At 37.2% G+C, this 16,269-nt stretch overlaps 1 protein-coding gene across 7 annotated transcripts in view; it reads right to left on the bottom strand.

Annotated features, from left to right (window-relative positions):
• LOC137299120 (huntingtin-interacting protein 1-like) overlaps window positions 1-13,677 on the bottom strand; it is a 73,473-nt gene extending 59,796 nt beyond the window's left edge. For 6 of the 7 annotated variants that reach the window (XR_010957783.1, XM_067831630.1, XM_067831655.1 and 3 more), the window contains exon 1: window positions 12,894-13,076. Coding sequence is in view for 6 of the 7 variants with exons in the window: in XM_067831630.1 (XP_067687731.1) it covers window positions 12,894-12,980 (87 nt within the window). In the remaining variant the exon portion in view is untranslated. Of the gene's footprint in view, window positions 1-12,893; window positions 13,077-13,547 lie in introns of those variants that run through there. The other variant, XM_067831664.1, reaches the window with a different exon arrangement.
• Between the last annotated feature and the right edge of the window lie 2,592 nt (window positions 13,678-16,269).

The following is a 16,269-nucleotide window of genomic DNA, read 5'->3' as shown; positions in this document are numbered from 1 at the left end:
TGTTACGTTTCAAGATAAATATGATAAAAAAATGCTAAGAAAAAAAGGTTTAAAGCCATGAAGAAGCTGCCATTACTTCTCAGAGACATTAATACAAATCATGATACAGTCTAGATTAATGTTTAGAGTCTAAATATTTATAATTTTGACAGTAACAAACAAACTCATACAAAAAAGAGTCCCAGCTAGCGAAGAGATTCAGGCTTCACTTACAGATTTACCATTGTATCACAAGGCCACAGGCAAAATGTGGTTCAGGGACTGTGAGACGGACTAAATACAGTCCAAAACTGTGCTACTGACATTAAAGAGGCCTTTACTAAGGTTAACCTTAACTCCCGTTCTTAACAGTATATTAAGGTCACCTTAGTGACTTACGATTGCTTCAGAGCTTTGTGAAAAATATAAATAAACTGGGAACACGCGTTGAGATAAGTGTAAGTTTGACATAACGGCAGGTTGGACACCACCATGTTTGGCTGGACAGGCAATCACCATGATTACACTGAAGGATGTGCTGGGTCAACATGGTCAAGGGTTCGTCAGTGACTGGATGTGTTTCATCAAAGTGTTTCGACAGCTAATTTGGGTCGTGGTCAGTCTGGTACATGTAATTACACAAACATTCTCCACATTCACTGCACAGTAACTGTGAGTCACACGCAAATATCCAATTGTTCGGCCATGTTCAATTACACAGTACTGGACTAATACAGTCCCATGAAAAATCAAATGCATGCAATGAGAATATAGTTCTTTTCAGCCCTGTTACCCATATTTGTTATTCATGTTATACTCCAAGGCAAGGTTATACTGTCTCATCATCTCACATATAGTTTGTTTCATACACAAAACATTTCTAGCTTGGTCATTTTTCTAATATTAATAACACTAATGCTGACTTTGTGGATTTTGACCACTATATACACTTGTTTAATTTTTATCATTCTGCAGAAATGGTCCAAAATATACTGTAATATTTCATATAATTTTCACTCAATAAATCTGCAGTGATGTTTTGCAACAGAATGTACTCAGTTTGACCAAGTTTTCATTTATGATATATACAACTCAAACACTTCTCTTGAGATGTGAAGTGACATGAGGGGAGAATGACCTCTTGCTGATACATGCCAAGTCAATGTTTATACATGAGTAACTGACTTAATATTTAGGATCACACTGGCAATACTTCAGCCATGTCGTGATGAGAACAATTTATTCATATCAGTATTAAAATCAATAAATTTAGAACATATCATTTAGTACATAAAAATATGTCATTGAAGAACAATCTATACATGAAAAATGACACAAAGTTTAAAAAAACAAAATTCTCCCAACTATATTAATGGTTTTTATTATATTTTAACATCACTAGAGTTATATGGAAGGACAATATTGGTCATATCCATCTAGTCTGAGTTTATATCATGATCAAAACACGTCTGCTTGTCACAATATGATTATTATCATTCTACAGTCCTATATTGCAGATTGTACTTAAATGACATGTACTCAAATAAGTTTTGGAAGAGTCTCTGTCAAACACTTCTGAGGACCAGTCTGAAATTGTCGCTTTGCATCATTTTCAGCAGGTGTATTAAAGTAATAACAATAAAGTAATAGCTGAAAGTACTTGACCAAACAAATATCTACAGAACACAGAACTTGCACAAATAGCCTCAGTTGGCTACATATGTCAACTTACGGACAACAAATAGGAAGCCATCGTGAAGACAACCAAAGTACTTTACCGTGTCCAGTGTTCTACAAACACAATAGATATCACACCAAAGTAGAGTCATTCTACCACCATAGGGTGCATGTGCACAGTTTATTAATAGTGCCCACCTACTGAAGGACCTACAGAGACACTGTAGGTGGACATATGCACAGGCTGCACTACCGCAAATAGTCAGCTAGACAGCTTTGGCAATCAGTTTGTTACAAACTTTCACCTGGTGCGGCAATTCATGATATGCATTCCCATGTGTTGATTCTCTGTCTATTCTCAATATCAGTGATAGCGACCCCGATCCACAAAACATTCGATGCACTACAACATTAGTAAGCCTGTGATCAACTATGGAGTTAATACAGGTTGTAAGCTAAAGAGCGCTTTTTGGATCAGGACCCTGGATATAGAACAGGCAAACAATATGACCATAAGACCATTCAAATTACCCATTCTAAGACATTTTGCTCATTTCCTTTACTTGCATCACATTGGTCTGATGATCTGCTATCAAATTAATGTGAAAATCACTAAATTGATGAACATGTATTAATTCAAGCATCAGGCTTTTTTCTAAATGTCATTTGCTATGGAACGGTTTCATATCAGCAAACAATCTAATATCTTATTTAAAAGGTTCATTCATATTTTGAAAAAAATTATGTCAATTCTAAAAAGATATAATTTTCATGAGAACAAGAGCAGTTTTCACATCAGGAAGAGTTAATATTCCAAATGCCAATACTGTATCTCACTGGTGTCCAGATGATTGTGTTCTTACCAGAGAAATTACGGTACCCCTGCCCCAGCATGTCCACATACAACAAAGGGAAGAGTCATTTAGCTGTCATTACAGGCTGTGACCATCTTCATAAGGTACAGTTCTTTTATTTCGGTCCAAATCATCATCAGTCTCTCACAAAAATAGTGTCGTCCACTCACTCAAACTTAAATTTTGCTGCTCCATTTCGAACATTTTACTGTTAACAATCAAACCAACTAGACCAACAATAATTATACTAGTCACAGAGTCAGACTTTGAACCATCAGTTGAAGTCAGTCACTGTATCACATAAATTTAGAAGTTTTAAAGGGTCGACAGGTTCCATGGATTTTTGCCCATACTCAGAAGAGATCTATTCAGCTTGAACCTACTGTGTATTGCGTATTCTACCATTTTATTATATATCCATGCAAACTTAGGATAGTAATACAGGGGCGCAATAGTGATGATGGTGTTATAGTCTTTGGGTATATAATGAATACAGATTCTTATACTACTGCATTTGGATGTCTTGTTTATAACGAGAAGATGTCATGCGAGCAGAGAAATGAGTCTGACACGTGAATTAAATACTTTGTAAAATAATTGACATCATCTTGGTTTGACTATGAACTGACCACAACTACTTCTTTATTTGCTAATCCAAGGTTAAAACAGCCATGACTGTAGACGTAAACTCTTTTTACTCTGATAACCGAAAAACTTACTCCTCAAATGTCCCAGTGAGTATGATGTCTGATTTATGATTCAGTGATAATTGATGAATGCTCTACCAGGTGGATACACCTGCCTGATATTTATTCATATATGTGCTGAGTTACTGGCTGGGTATTTGGCTTGAAACACCAACACTGTAAGTAACTGATGGCCTAAACGCCCACAACACTTGTACCGTATTGAACTAAATAATCAGAAACTGTGTAAATGTTTCCACTCAAAGAGCCTGTACTAATCCAGATCACTAGATTAATCGACTGATCATCAATACTTGGATTCAAGTTCATGTGTGTCAACAGTATTTCCACTAACCAAATCTGTCAAGTACAAACATGACTGCCATGCAACATATTCTGTTGTTGTGCTTCAAACAAGCCCTCTCAGTTTTTCCTATTTCTACTTGAGCTGAGGAAAGTGACACTGAATTTGACAAAATACTGCTTCTTCCCTGTGTAAAAACTAAGAATGAAAGCAACTGACTTATATTAGATCTGTGACCTGTGAAGGTTGGGGTTAGAATATTGGCCCTAAGTAGCCTACGCGACTAATGGGATATGGTGGCCACGCTCACTGACTTGACTGACAAGTCATCAGTACCAAATATGTAGATCCATGCTCAAGCTGTTGATCATTGGATTGTCTGGTCCAGGCTCAAGTATTCACAGACCGCTGCCATATAGCTGAAATACCGCTGAATGAGGCGTAAAACTAAACTCATTCATATTAGTTCTGAGAGATTTAGAATGTTTGTCTGTTGGATTCATAATATTTATGCCAAGATTGCTTTTGAAATATCTGCCTGTTTGACCGCCCAGACCTCTTATTGTCAACACAGACTGCCAAGTTCTCAAATTCACCTGCCCGATGGTCAGGTTAAAATTTTAGACATGTATATGAAGATAGTTTGTGGGCAGGAAAGTTTTACACCTAACCAGCCCTATGGTCTTCCTGGCATTAAACCATATCCTCGGTTACTTGTATATTTTGGACAAGCACATAGCTTCTTTTTCCACATTTTCTGGGCAGGGCACACCCAGTAGAGAATGCAATCAACTCTAGAGGAGTCATTATTTTTTAAAAAATATCAATTATTATACAAAGATTAAAGTCTATAGAACTGGAAGAAGAGAAACATCTTGAGACTGTCTTTAAACATTTGGAGAGTGGTGGCATTGCAAGTAAAAGACCTCTGACCAAATCGTTTCAGATGTGAGGTTGGAACAGAGAATAAATGTTGTTGGGCAGATCGGAGGACTCCAGATAGGTGGTAGACTGGTGTGAGTTCTGACATGTAGGAAGGAAATGACTGGTAATAACACTGATAGGCCAATGAAAACACTTTATACACTTTATTACAGGAGGTTTGTTTCGGTTTTAGAGGATATTATGACAGTTTCTGGTGATTTTTGTTCCGTTTTGGTGTAAATAAGTTCTGCTTTGGTGTATATGAGTTCAGTTTTGATGGTTTGTTCACTGTTTGTATGGTAGGCCTGATACTATTTTCACTTCTGCCTAGCCCCCTCTGCAATGCTAAAGCCCTAAATGAAGCAAGTCAGATTTCCTCAGGTTCTGAATGTCTGGTCTCCCCTTGCACTCCTTTTCAATTTAAACGGGATACTTTGTTACCATCAAATTTATCTATATTCAGAGACTAGGCATTGGTCTGGGCTGTAGAGAACATATATGGTTTAGGTACTGTGAGACAGACCTGTTTCCTCCATATCTTGCGGTGAATACCAATAGAATTACTTCAAGCATAAAAGTGTGGACCATACAGAGGAACATGCAGAACTGATACCTGCTACCTTTGTATAAACTACACAAACAGGTTCCAGCAATTCATACTTAGATACAGAGCTAAAACGAGGTCAAATTTCTCAACATTGCATGTGGTCAGTGTACATGGTGCTGCTTTTCACAGGACATAAAGACTGATATCAAGCTGTCTGAACTTCACAGCAGGATACAGAACTGAACATTATAAAATCACTGGCCCATGGAAATATTACCAGTTATTATTAGACATTAGGTCCTTGGCTCAGCTGTCACAAGAACATTCTGCTTACTCAGCAAAAATGTGTCCGTGACTGTGAAAAGGGCAATGAATTGCTTTATAATCAGTGATGTAAGAAATCTAAAAACTTCTCTTTTGAAATTAGACAAATTGTTATATCTGATCTCCATATATTGATAACAAGAAATAGGCATGTTTATACTGTATACACAATGACATAGGCACTTGCTTACTAACATGCAAAATGCACTTGCACCAATTGATGTGTGATGACTGACTGTTGTTTAATCAGAGACCATATAATATATGGTCTCTGGTTTAATCAAATTAATGCCTCTTTCTGCAATATTGCAGTAGGAATCACCACAGACAGGTCACACTTAGTACCATGTTAACCTTTCTCATGAAGCAGCCTATACTAAGTTTAACCTTAACTCCCATTCTTTAACACTGTACTGAGGTTACGTTAGTGACCTACGATCACCTTAGTGATTTGTGGAAGGAGGCCCAGGTGTCTTAGGCATCCACAATGCTAGCACATGCCACATCACAGTCACACTTAACATTCCATGAGATCGTATTATTTATTGTTACATACAAACGTATCAGAATCATCAGAGGTAAGTACTTTTAGACTAATGCAATTTCTTACAGGGCAACACAACATTTGGGTCATAATTTCAGACAAGGTGGCAAAGCTGTCAGAGGCTAACAAAAGGTCATCGCAGGTCACCCTGACCTTGATACAGTCCCAAAGAGCAGGAAGTGATGAAGAATGAGTGAGTCACAGGGAGGATACATCCTGCCCAGATGTCTATCTGGAGGATGGTCTCAGTTTACTTCTGGGTCAGACATTAATTTGTTTCTGAAGTCTGGTGACATGATCCTGTACACTTCACCATCAATCTAAAGGTAAATACAGGAGGGGGCAGCCTTGTGGTTAAAGCCTTAAAAAACATACGAAAAAAGCTTTATATTGACAAGGAATGACATTTTAAATCGGAATCAGACACAGATTCAAGGTCGATTGACAACATGTAAACGTAACAGAGTAACCTCCCTTGGTTAAAACCACTATCAGCACTGGGGAAACGAAATTCCATTCATATCAGTATGAAAATAGATAACATTTATCGATGAAGATATGATTTGATTAATTAAATACTTGACAACGTTAAAGTACGAACTCTAAACATAGTGCTTGTGTACAGCACTTGCAAAACACAGTATCGTCAATCTTTTTTAGAACATCAGTTCGTTTAGCTTCGTTTTCGAAATCAGACAATATTATCACTTGAAGTTGCAGACAACAAATGAACATTAAATTCTTACTTACAACGGTTTGTGGTAATTTGGAAAATTGAAAAAAATGGTTGTAAGAATGGCCATTGCTCTCTCAAAATGAGCTTGGTGCTATGATATGTGACAACTGTAGCCAAAGTAAAATGAGCAGTAGTTTCATTGGTGGTGGTTGCAATAACTTTTGTACATCCACACTATTTTGAAAGATGGTAATACAGGTATTCCCCGCTACATTTTCCAAATCGCCAATCCTTTTTTTTTGTGAGAGGGCAACAAATTCCCCCTAGATTTTCAGTTCTAGAATAGACACTGGTTTCACTGACATTTGCCACAAATATCAGTGGGCTTCGGACCAAGACATGCAACATATAGCTGATAGCACATAATACTTTTCTGCATTCAAATTAGATAGAACTGCATCAATACTATCCAAGCAACTACAATAGAACGGATTTAAAGAAAGGGGCCTGACTTTTCATTATTACCTATTACTTACTGAACATATACCATAGTTAAAGTATATACAGACCATTTAACTCTACTCAAGTGTAAACTAGCAATATCAATCGAACCCACTGCCTTCAGCACTTTGGCAGCTCTATCAATAGTATCATTACATACAGTCAATGCTGCAAGGCATGTCCTGTCAATCAAACACCAATAGCCTGAACATGCCCTACCTTACCCTTAATAAAAGATGAAAGATGATGCATATAGGAGCCGGCTCACTTTTAAGTGTGTTCACTTTTACGTACATTATTATTACTTGACCTGATGAACTTGACAGTTGCATGGGGTAGATTTAAAAATACTGTAGAAATGATCCCTAACAGTATGACTGGGTGGCTTATATTTAAAGTTACTGGCCCACTTGTATATGATGAAAGCTGCACACCACCAGAGCACCTGTTCGATACCCACCAATCCCTGTTCATCTAACCCCAACCCCTGTCAACCACTCGTATTTCAACCAAAATATACATCTTGAGTCTGGGACCAAGAAAACAGTTTGTTATATCCACACTGAACTGTAATAACTACATGCTGCAACAAAACACTGCATACAGAGGATATATAAACTGACTCAATGTGTTGTCAGTTGTACATGAGTAGGAAAGAGCACAATGGATGATTTCATCGCCACTTGTTAAGTACAACGCACCAGCTGACTGAAGCGTGTAGAATTAATGCATGTAGAATTAAGGTCTTTCAACGGATGTGATATACATTATCTACTGAATGAGTGAGTGAGTGAGGTAAGTTTTGCGCGGCACTCAGCAATATTACAGCTATATGGCAGCAGTCTGTAAATAATCAAGTCTGGACCAAACCATCCAGTGATCAACAACATGAGCATGGATCTGCACAATTGGGAACCGATGATATGTGTCAATCAAGTCAGCGAGCCTGACCACCTGATCCCGATAGTGGCCTCTTACGATAAGCATAGTCACCTTCCATGGCAAGCATGGGTTGCTGAAAGCCTATTCTACCCCGGGACCTTCACGAGTGATCTACTGAATGACACACAGCCATGAAAGTAAGGTTTTTCACCAGATGTGCTTCACACATCGTACCTGGTGTAAAATTCAAAATGACTATTTACAGGCTAATGAACTTTAAGACAAATGCAGTAAGTAAGTATGAGAAATATAAACATCCTAAAGGATATAAGATATAGCTAATTGTTTAATGTTTGGCTGTTATGAAGACTGGTAATTCTCCTACCATCAATAAACAAGACTATTACCCCCATACATTTAACATTCCAGTGCTTAATCAACAGGAGATTTCAGTTAGCACTAACCACATACCACTTTTGCACATCCACAGACCTTTAACTAAGAATGTACAAAGGTAAATAGTGTTCAATGAGGCATGATAATCTCTTTGAAGGGAGCATAATAGGTACTTTAAGAAGGTTAAATTGGCATGATTGTCAAATCTTACACAGTGTTCAGACCTATAACATATTAACAACTTATACCACAACAGAAAGTTATGGCCTACTTGTAGTGGTGAAATCCATGAACTGCTCTTAAAAACTGTGCTAACACTTGAGGGGTCCAAACTATCTCTTTTATCAAGGCAGAGTGAAACAGCTTATTCATTCATAACTGAAGCATTACTATACACATCTAGAGAATTGTCAACCTATTCACTGATATCTTGCCCCAGTGTATATATCGACATTGAAAATTTAAATATTTCTCTATTTCTGATGAGCAAAAACTTAAAGATAGTTATACATGACATTATAGAATTTACACAGATCACTTAGCATTAGACTCACGAAGATCCGGGTTTCAACTGATATTCAATAACTCATGACTCGTAAAAAGCGACTAATAGGATGGGGTGGTCAGGCTCATATTGAAATGTGCCATTGGTTCCCCAATTGCATAGACTGATGATCATAATGTTGATCACTGGATTGTTTGGTCCAGACTTGATTATTGACAGACCACTGTCATACACCTGGAACATTTCTGAGTGTGACGTAAAACTAAACTCACTCACTTAACACTGAATGACTGAATGACATTTAATGCTATGTCATCAATATGAAGTATAAATATTTCAGTATGGTCCAAACATACCTATGTGTGAAAGCACGAGCATCAATCATTATTCTAGGGTTCAGTTACAACACTGCATCGGACAGATGAATCCTGTTAACCTAGGGTTCCAGGTGGAGATAACCAATGCATACATAGGCAGAATAGCAGATCACCTGCTCGTGTTGGCAATGACATCCTTGAATCTGTCCATAAAATACATTATAACAATCTCAAAGAGATCACCAATTTTGCTCACTATACCCAGCGTTCATTACTTGCACCTTGACTAAAATATACAAGTGACTGAGGCAAAAATATTGAGTTCAGTGTATCAGTCAACTTGTTATAAGTGTTTTCATTAAAAGTTCAATGACAGTCATTTGGTATTTTCAATATCAGTTGCTTGCAAGTCAATTACATATTTTCATGTAAACATTGACTTTTATCATGTTCGTGTGTCATAAACTATACAACAGTTTGATCACAGTCACACTTCGTGAGTTGAGTCATGATAAGACAACCATGTTGTTTACATTACATGTTCAATCTCAACATGCCTGGATTCAACAGTCACAACTCATGATGCCATACCAAAACAATTTCTATTTCTGTATTCTGACTGATTGAAAATGCTGGGGTGCACACTTTCATGTTACCAAATTTAATACTAGTTATCGGTAATTTATTTGTTACATATCACCATTTGTAGACCATGAAACATACACTTCAACAAATATGATGTACCCAATATAACCAATACAAAGCTTGAATAAAGAAATGCTATTAGGAGGAAATGCATATTGCATGGTTATAGTATGTGATAGATGTATGAAGACAGATGAAGTATTTAGGCACCTAGATCTGTTAACATTGCTTGTAACTACTCCACAGTTGGCAAAGTGTACAAATCGTCTGCAGACAAACTTATCAACTTTACTTCATTTTGGAGGGATTAGAGAATTCTTCAACTACTGTTTTCTTTTCTGACCACAAAAGAACAAAGCTCAGTGCAGATATTTCTGTGAACCCCTAAAAGTAAAAGTCAAAAGACTAATCTCAAATAACAAAACTTATGATATGTCCAAAAATAGCAACCATCATATTTTCCTCCAAATGGAATAACTATTAAGAGACAAGTTAACATAAATATGTGCTTGAATGTCTTGACAATTATATTTACTACTTTCTGAAATAAATCTTTTACTCCATTCTACCATGTTTACAGGCAGACTCCTGTCAACATGTTCAAACACAGATTTGTTCTTCAACCAACAACTGGGGCTATCATCCAAACCCCTGCACCATGTGTACTAATACTAAGCAAAGATGGCCACGTCCCAATGGAAGGAAAACAAGTGCTTTCTCCTAAATATCCTGTACCAACACCAGAAAGTTATGGTACTTGAAATACAGTACTAAGTCAAAGTTGAATATGCAGGGATAGAAATGAACCAGAAAGTGTATTAGCTAAAAAGTTGACATGACGACAATAAAATAATGACAGAAGTCACAGTTGCTTAGTAACTAACATGTCCCAAGTAAAGAAACCTTTCAAAATTTCCCACCAGACCACAGGACCAGTGAGTAGACCAAAAATACTGGTGAACCTCAGTGGTTCTGTCTGTACTTCATTTGTAGTTTTACGTAACTATCAATACACAATTCACTAGCCACCAGGTTCAATGCAAACTTACCATTTACTGGTCCTGATAAATTTTTACTTTATCCACTATGCTTCCTCAACGTCCTATAACGTTTTGTAACCTCATATGCTTAAAATGCTAACAGTTTAACAAGATTCAAAATGACAACTTAAGCGACCAGGCAGGTTCACCTATGTAGGTGAAAGATACATTTAGTTCGCTGCCTATAAAGCCCTGCTGTCCAAACAATTATGATTTAATACTTTGTTTGATGTTTAACCTTGCACTCACCTATAATTCAACTATATGACAACAGTAAACATGGTAAATAAATGAGTTTGAACCTGACAATCCAGTGAAAGAGGGATATCAGTTTATGCACATGATGCATCTGGGATACAATATAAGTTGTTCACTGGTCCCTCGGAATACATGGGCTCATGTACCCTGAGGGACCAGTGAACATCATATTTATCTTACTGAACACCTGAATTTTCATTTTGAACTGTTTGAAGCACTGCTACTTTTGAATGTGAGGCGAAATGTTTTGTCGCCATTGTGCAGACGACACACGGAAAACAAATTTAGAGTTATCTCCCTTCCATTTACTTTCAATTGCAAAATATGGGTAATTTCCGTGCATCATGGGTGATTCAATGTTATTCAAGATAAAGAAGTACTACCATGAAGAACCAAATGAGTTCGGCATTCCCAGTGGTGTGCATTGAAAAAAATATGTCGTCTGTAACAGTGTAAGCGTGGTACATTGAAAACAATACAAGGGCACTTACCCAATCAGAAAGTGACATTAATGTGTGAGGCAAGATAATGATATATACCAACAAAGTAATGGAAAATGGCTACATAGATGTCCTATGGCCAGTAACAACAAAGATCAACATCCTACGATCAACATTCTATGTTACACAGAGATAAATGAAACACTGACATTGTACCCAAAAAGTCTGAAATTCTACTTGGCATTTCCTACTGTTATACCACTGTACCAGTAGAGGTGTCATGATACAGAAAATTCACAATATGATACGTATCACAAAGTCTTGGAACAATACGATTTGATACACATCACAATATGCTATCTTCAGTTATTTCCTTAAGAAATGTATATTTTGATATCAAGTAACAGTGTAAATATTGACACAACCATCAATTTCTAGAAACAATTAACAATTTGAGGTGAAAGATACGTATCACGATACGAAAAAAGTACCCATATATTTATCATTTGATAAAGTATCACGATTATCGATAATATGATATATATCGTCACAGCTCTGTGTACCAGTATGCACAGATAACAAGTAGGGCTTGGAGGAAAACTTTCACAGGTGCTGCATTCTGAAAAGATAACCGTGTGTCAGTTATCAGGTGATCTTTTTACTAGCTACAGCTCCACCATGGCTCTGTTATTGTTCAGAAATAAAAGTGTTTGAAATTGCACTGACATGACACAGCCTTGTTCAACCACGGATTGTTGGCTACAGTGATACACATACACATAAATCATTATCCCAAATCTATATAATAATATTGAACATTGGTGTACCATACCTTGCACCACACATTTTTTATTCATTTGCAAGGGCTGCCTGACCATAACCATCTATGTATCAGCAAGAGTTTGTCCCGTTACCCCCATTCCAAATGATATTTATCAATTGATACACACTAGAATAATTAACAAAACCTAACAACAAATACTAAAATGACTCACAACAATAACTAAAAGTCCAACAATTAAGTAGAATATATAGAGTTGAACTACTCATTGGTACCTCTGTTAATCCCAGGAGGAAAGAATATATGGGAACTGAAGGAATTCTTTCCTATGCGTCTTTAATAATCAACACCATCTTCAAGAAACACATTGCATAATAACTAATACAGAATTCTTGCGCAATTTTCCGGTTCGGTGATATTTTGCGGGTTGCTACTGGGTGGTTACTTAGGTCGCATACATGTGGATGCATACATTAATTGTGGTCAACCGCAACACAATATTTCCCTCTTGGACACGGTGTTCTTTAACTTATTGCCACCGAAATCCACTGATCGTTCCACATGCATATCTGAGCCTAGGCTGGCACTTGTCAAAACAAAATGTGCAACTTACCTGTCTTTTTTCAAAGTTTTCACGTTCAACTTCCAAAGAACTCTTCCCTCTTTGACTAACCACCCTTGGTAAATGCAGGGACGACATGTTAACGCAGTATTTTGGATAATTATCGACTAACTTTACTATATTGACATCCAGTCAACAAGATTGAGTCTCCATTTTTGACACACTCACACCGACCTCTTGTGGGTAACTATAGAACTAGGGACGACAACTCCATGTTTACAACAAAGGGGGTGTGTCTCGGGACGTTACGTACGATTTTTACCGGATCTTCCATTGGAACGTGTAGTAAATTGAAAAACGTAGGTAAAACAAATGAGGTGACTGTTGGCACTTAGTCTGAGAGTATATTGAAAACACATTCTCAAAACAACGTATGGCTGTTTCTGATCACTGTGATTATCATTAATTACAGATCTTAATATCGTAAAATGTGTAGAAAAATGTTTGCATTGCACTTAAGCAAATGACCACTTTAACATTACACAAAACATCTGTTTTTCCGAAACTCTTATACATGCGAATGTACACGCAGAAACTACAACGACACATTCGCACACACGGAAGAAGTATGTATTGTGAAACGCTGAAACACGGAAATTTGTCGTCTAATAATTTTGAAGAACTGTTTGCATCACAATAGCTCACCCTTTTGTTTCCTGGCATGATTCCGAAACACCAAACCTCACATAGATACAACAGCTTAGTGAAACTGGAGTTGTGAGATTCCGCTGGGCAGTGTGCAGTGACACTACGAAGATAGAGACAGGCCGATGTCGAGTTAAGGGTTTCATATCCTATTACTCATAAGTGGGGAATCCTTTCTATACTGGTGGCTTCGTGACATGATTAGTCGTATCCCGTTTCGTTATGACTAAATGATGAAACTCATGAAACTGATTTGTATGATTATTGTCAAACATCCTTGTGTCAAAGTTTGATGTCTCGAAATAAAGACTTGGCCTGTATATTTAGTGATCTTTTTGCGAGTGTGACTAACGTCCGATAATTCGAAGTATTATCCATATGGTACTAGATAACTCGTGTCATATACCATATATTGTTCACCCGTTGAAGATATCACTGTTTTAATAGTTTTACTCATATGCCGTATGCATGACGTCACAATGTTTTTACCTCTGCTACAAGGCTGAGAGTCATCATGGTTGAATTCTATGGAGTGAAGCACTTTGCGCGATAATATTATGCGCATGTTGGGTGAGTAATAAATGAAATACTAAACTGTGTCCCGTGTAATACCATATTTATGAAACCAGATCATTAACTCGTTTAATAAAATGGCATCACACGGAAGGCCGTTTAGTGTCCTGAATATGTGCACATGTGCACAGGTCACTTTGCCCTAGCAGCCATTGTTTCTGTATTTCATCCCCTGTGACGTCATTAAACGATTGAACAGGACAGTCACACTTGCTATACAGTGTTTTACTGTACAAATGTACGTGAGTGATATGTATAATAATAATATGTATAATAAAGAAATTGTTACACCTGTAAGTGTGTCACACAGCTAATACGAAACCTGTGCAAAATTGTCCAAATTTCACACTCGTTTCGTACAAGTCGTATGACACTCTCATGTAATATTCTGTACGCATTACCCTTCTTTTCTCCTGAAGACGGAGAACCCTTTTTCGTTAAAGAGTAGCAAATTGCAAAATACAAGTTTGACAACACGATAGAAATGTTTATGAAAACAGTGTAGAATGTCAGACCAAATGGTATATGAGACACATCATGAGACACACACCATAGCATATGCGTGTATAATGCATGCCATACACGATTATACCACCGAATGCTTTTATGGTTTAATATTATCATGAGAAGACTATTCATACCTTTAACCAGAACTATTACTTTTTTCAAAAGGATCGAAGGACTCAAACAACTATATGCCCAGTCAGATATGCAGACTATTGAGCTATGAACATTTCCCTACGCGAGCGTCTGTGTGTGTGTGTGCGTGTGCGTGTGTGTGTCTGTGTGTGTCTGTGTGTGTCTCTCTCTGTGTGTCTGTGTGTCTGTGTGTCTGTGTGTGTGTCTGTCTGTGTGTGTCTGTGTGTGTTTGTGTGTGTGTCTCTCTCTCCCTCTGTGTGTGTGTGTGTGTGTGTGTGTGTGTGTGTGTGTGTGTGTATCAAACCATGCAGCATGTATGATGTCGAACGTTAACATGGCCGTTTGAATCAAATCTTACAGATACCATACATTTGTTTACATCTTGTTAAAAATTTAATGACTACACAAATGAGTGAGACGCAATGTCTCAGTTTCTCCCATGAAGACATTTTACACTCGCTTCACCAACATATTTCTGGTTGGGTAAAAATAAAGTAGTTTGTTTGACAACATTATAAAAACATGATGCAACCACAAACTATGATATTAAAGTGATCGTAAAGTGTCCAATGGTATAAACACCCTGTGGTGTGAGGTATTATAAAGTGACAAATGGTGTAAACGTAGGATAAAATGCCCTGCACTAGAAGATATTACAAAATGATCAGTGGTATTAACATAAGATAAAATGACCCACATATACGTAGGATAAAGCGACCAGCGGTAAAAACGCAGGATTAAGTGACTGAATGGTGTAAACGTAGGAAAAGCTGACCAGCGATATAAAAGTAGAATAAATTGACCCATGTTTCAGATGTAGGAAAAACTGACCAGTGGTATGAACGTGGGATAAACTAACCAGTGGCATAACCGCAAGATAAGTGACCCATGGCATGAATGTAGGATACACTGACCCATGGTATGAACCTAAGATAAATTGTCCCATTTTATGAGTGTCGGATAAATTAATCCGTGGTATAAACGGAGGATAAATTGACCCTTGGCATAAACGTGGGATACATTGACCAGTGGTAGAAACGTAGGATAAAGTGACCAGTAGTAGAAATGATGTTTAAACTGACCCATGATATAAACTTAGACTACATTGACCCATGGTAAAAACTTAAGCTATACATCCATTGTCCCATGGTATGATCGTAAGATAAATTGACCCGTTGCATAAAAGTAGGTTAAAGAGAACAATGGACTACATGGGATAACATTTGTTTGTGGCTGGATATCAGTGGACCAGTAGAAATGGCCGTCCTTTCATATTTACAGTGACGCCTCCATCGAAGTCATTGCAGGTTTAAAAAGAATTGTCGTGACCTCATTTGAAATGAAGGAGCAGGCCAACTGAAATGGCGTTGATCTGAGAATTGTATGAAAACGTGACTTAAAAAAAACTGTAAATAACTCTGTCCTATACTGGACAAAACAAGTCAGGGATATTGGTATTTTATGACTGATATTTTATCAGTATGTCAGTGAATAAATACACACATTAATA

Source organism: Haliotis asinina, chromosome 1, assembly GCF_037392515.1.
Source record: "Haliotis asinina isolate JCU_RB_2024 chromosome 1, JCU_Hal_asi_v2, whole genome shotgun sequence".
In the NCBI taxonomy this organism is placed as follows: Eukaryota; Metazoa; Mollusca; class Gastropoda; order Lepetellida; family Haliotidae; genus Haliotis; species Haliotis asinina.
This window is presented reverse-complemented; position numbering and strand designations above follow the sequence as displayed.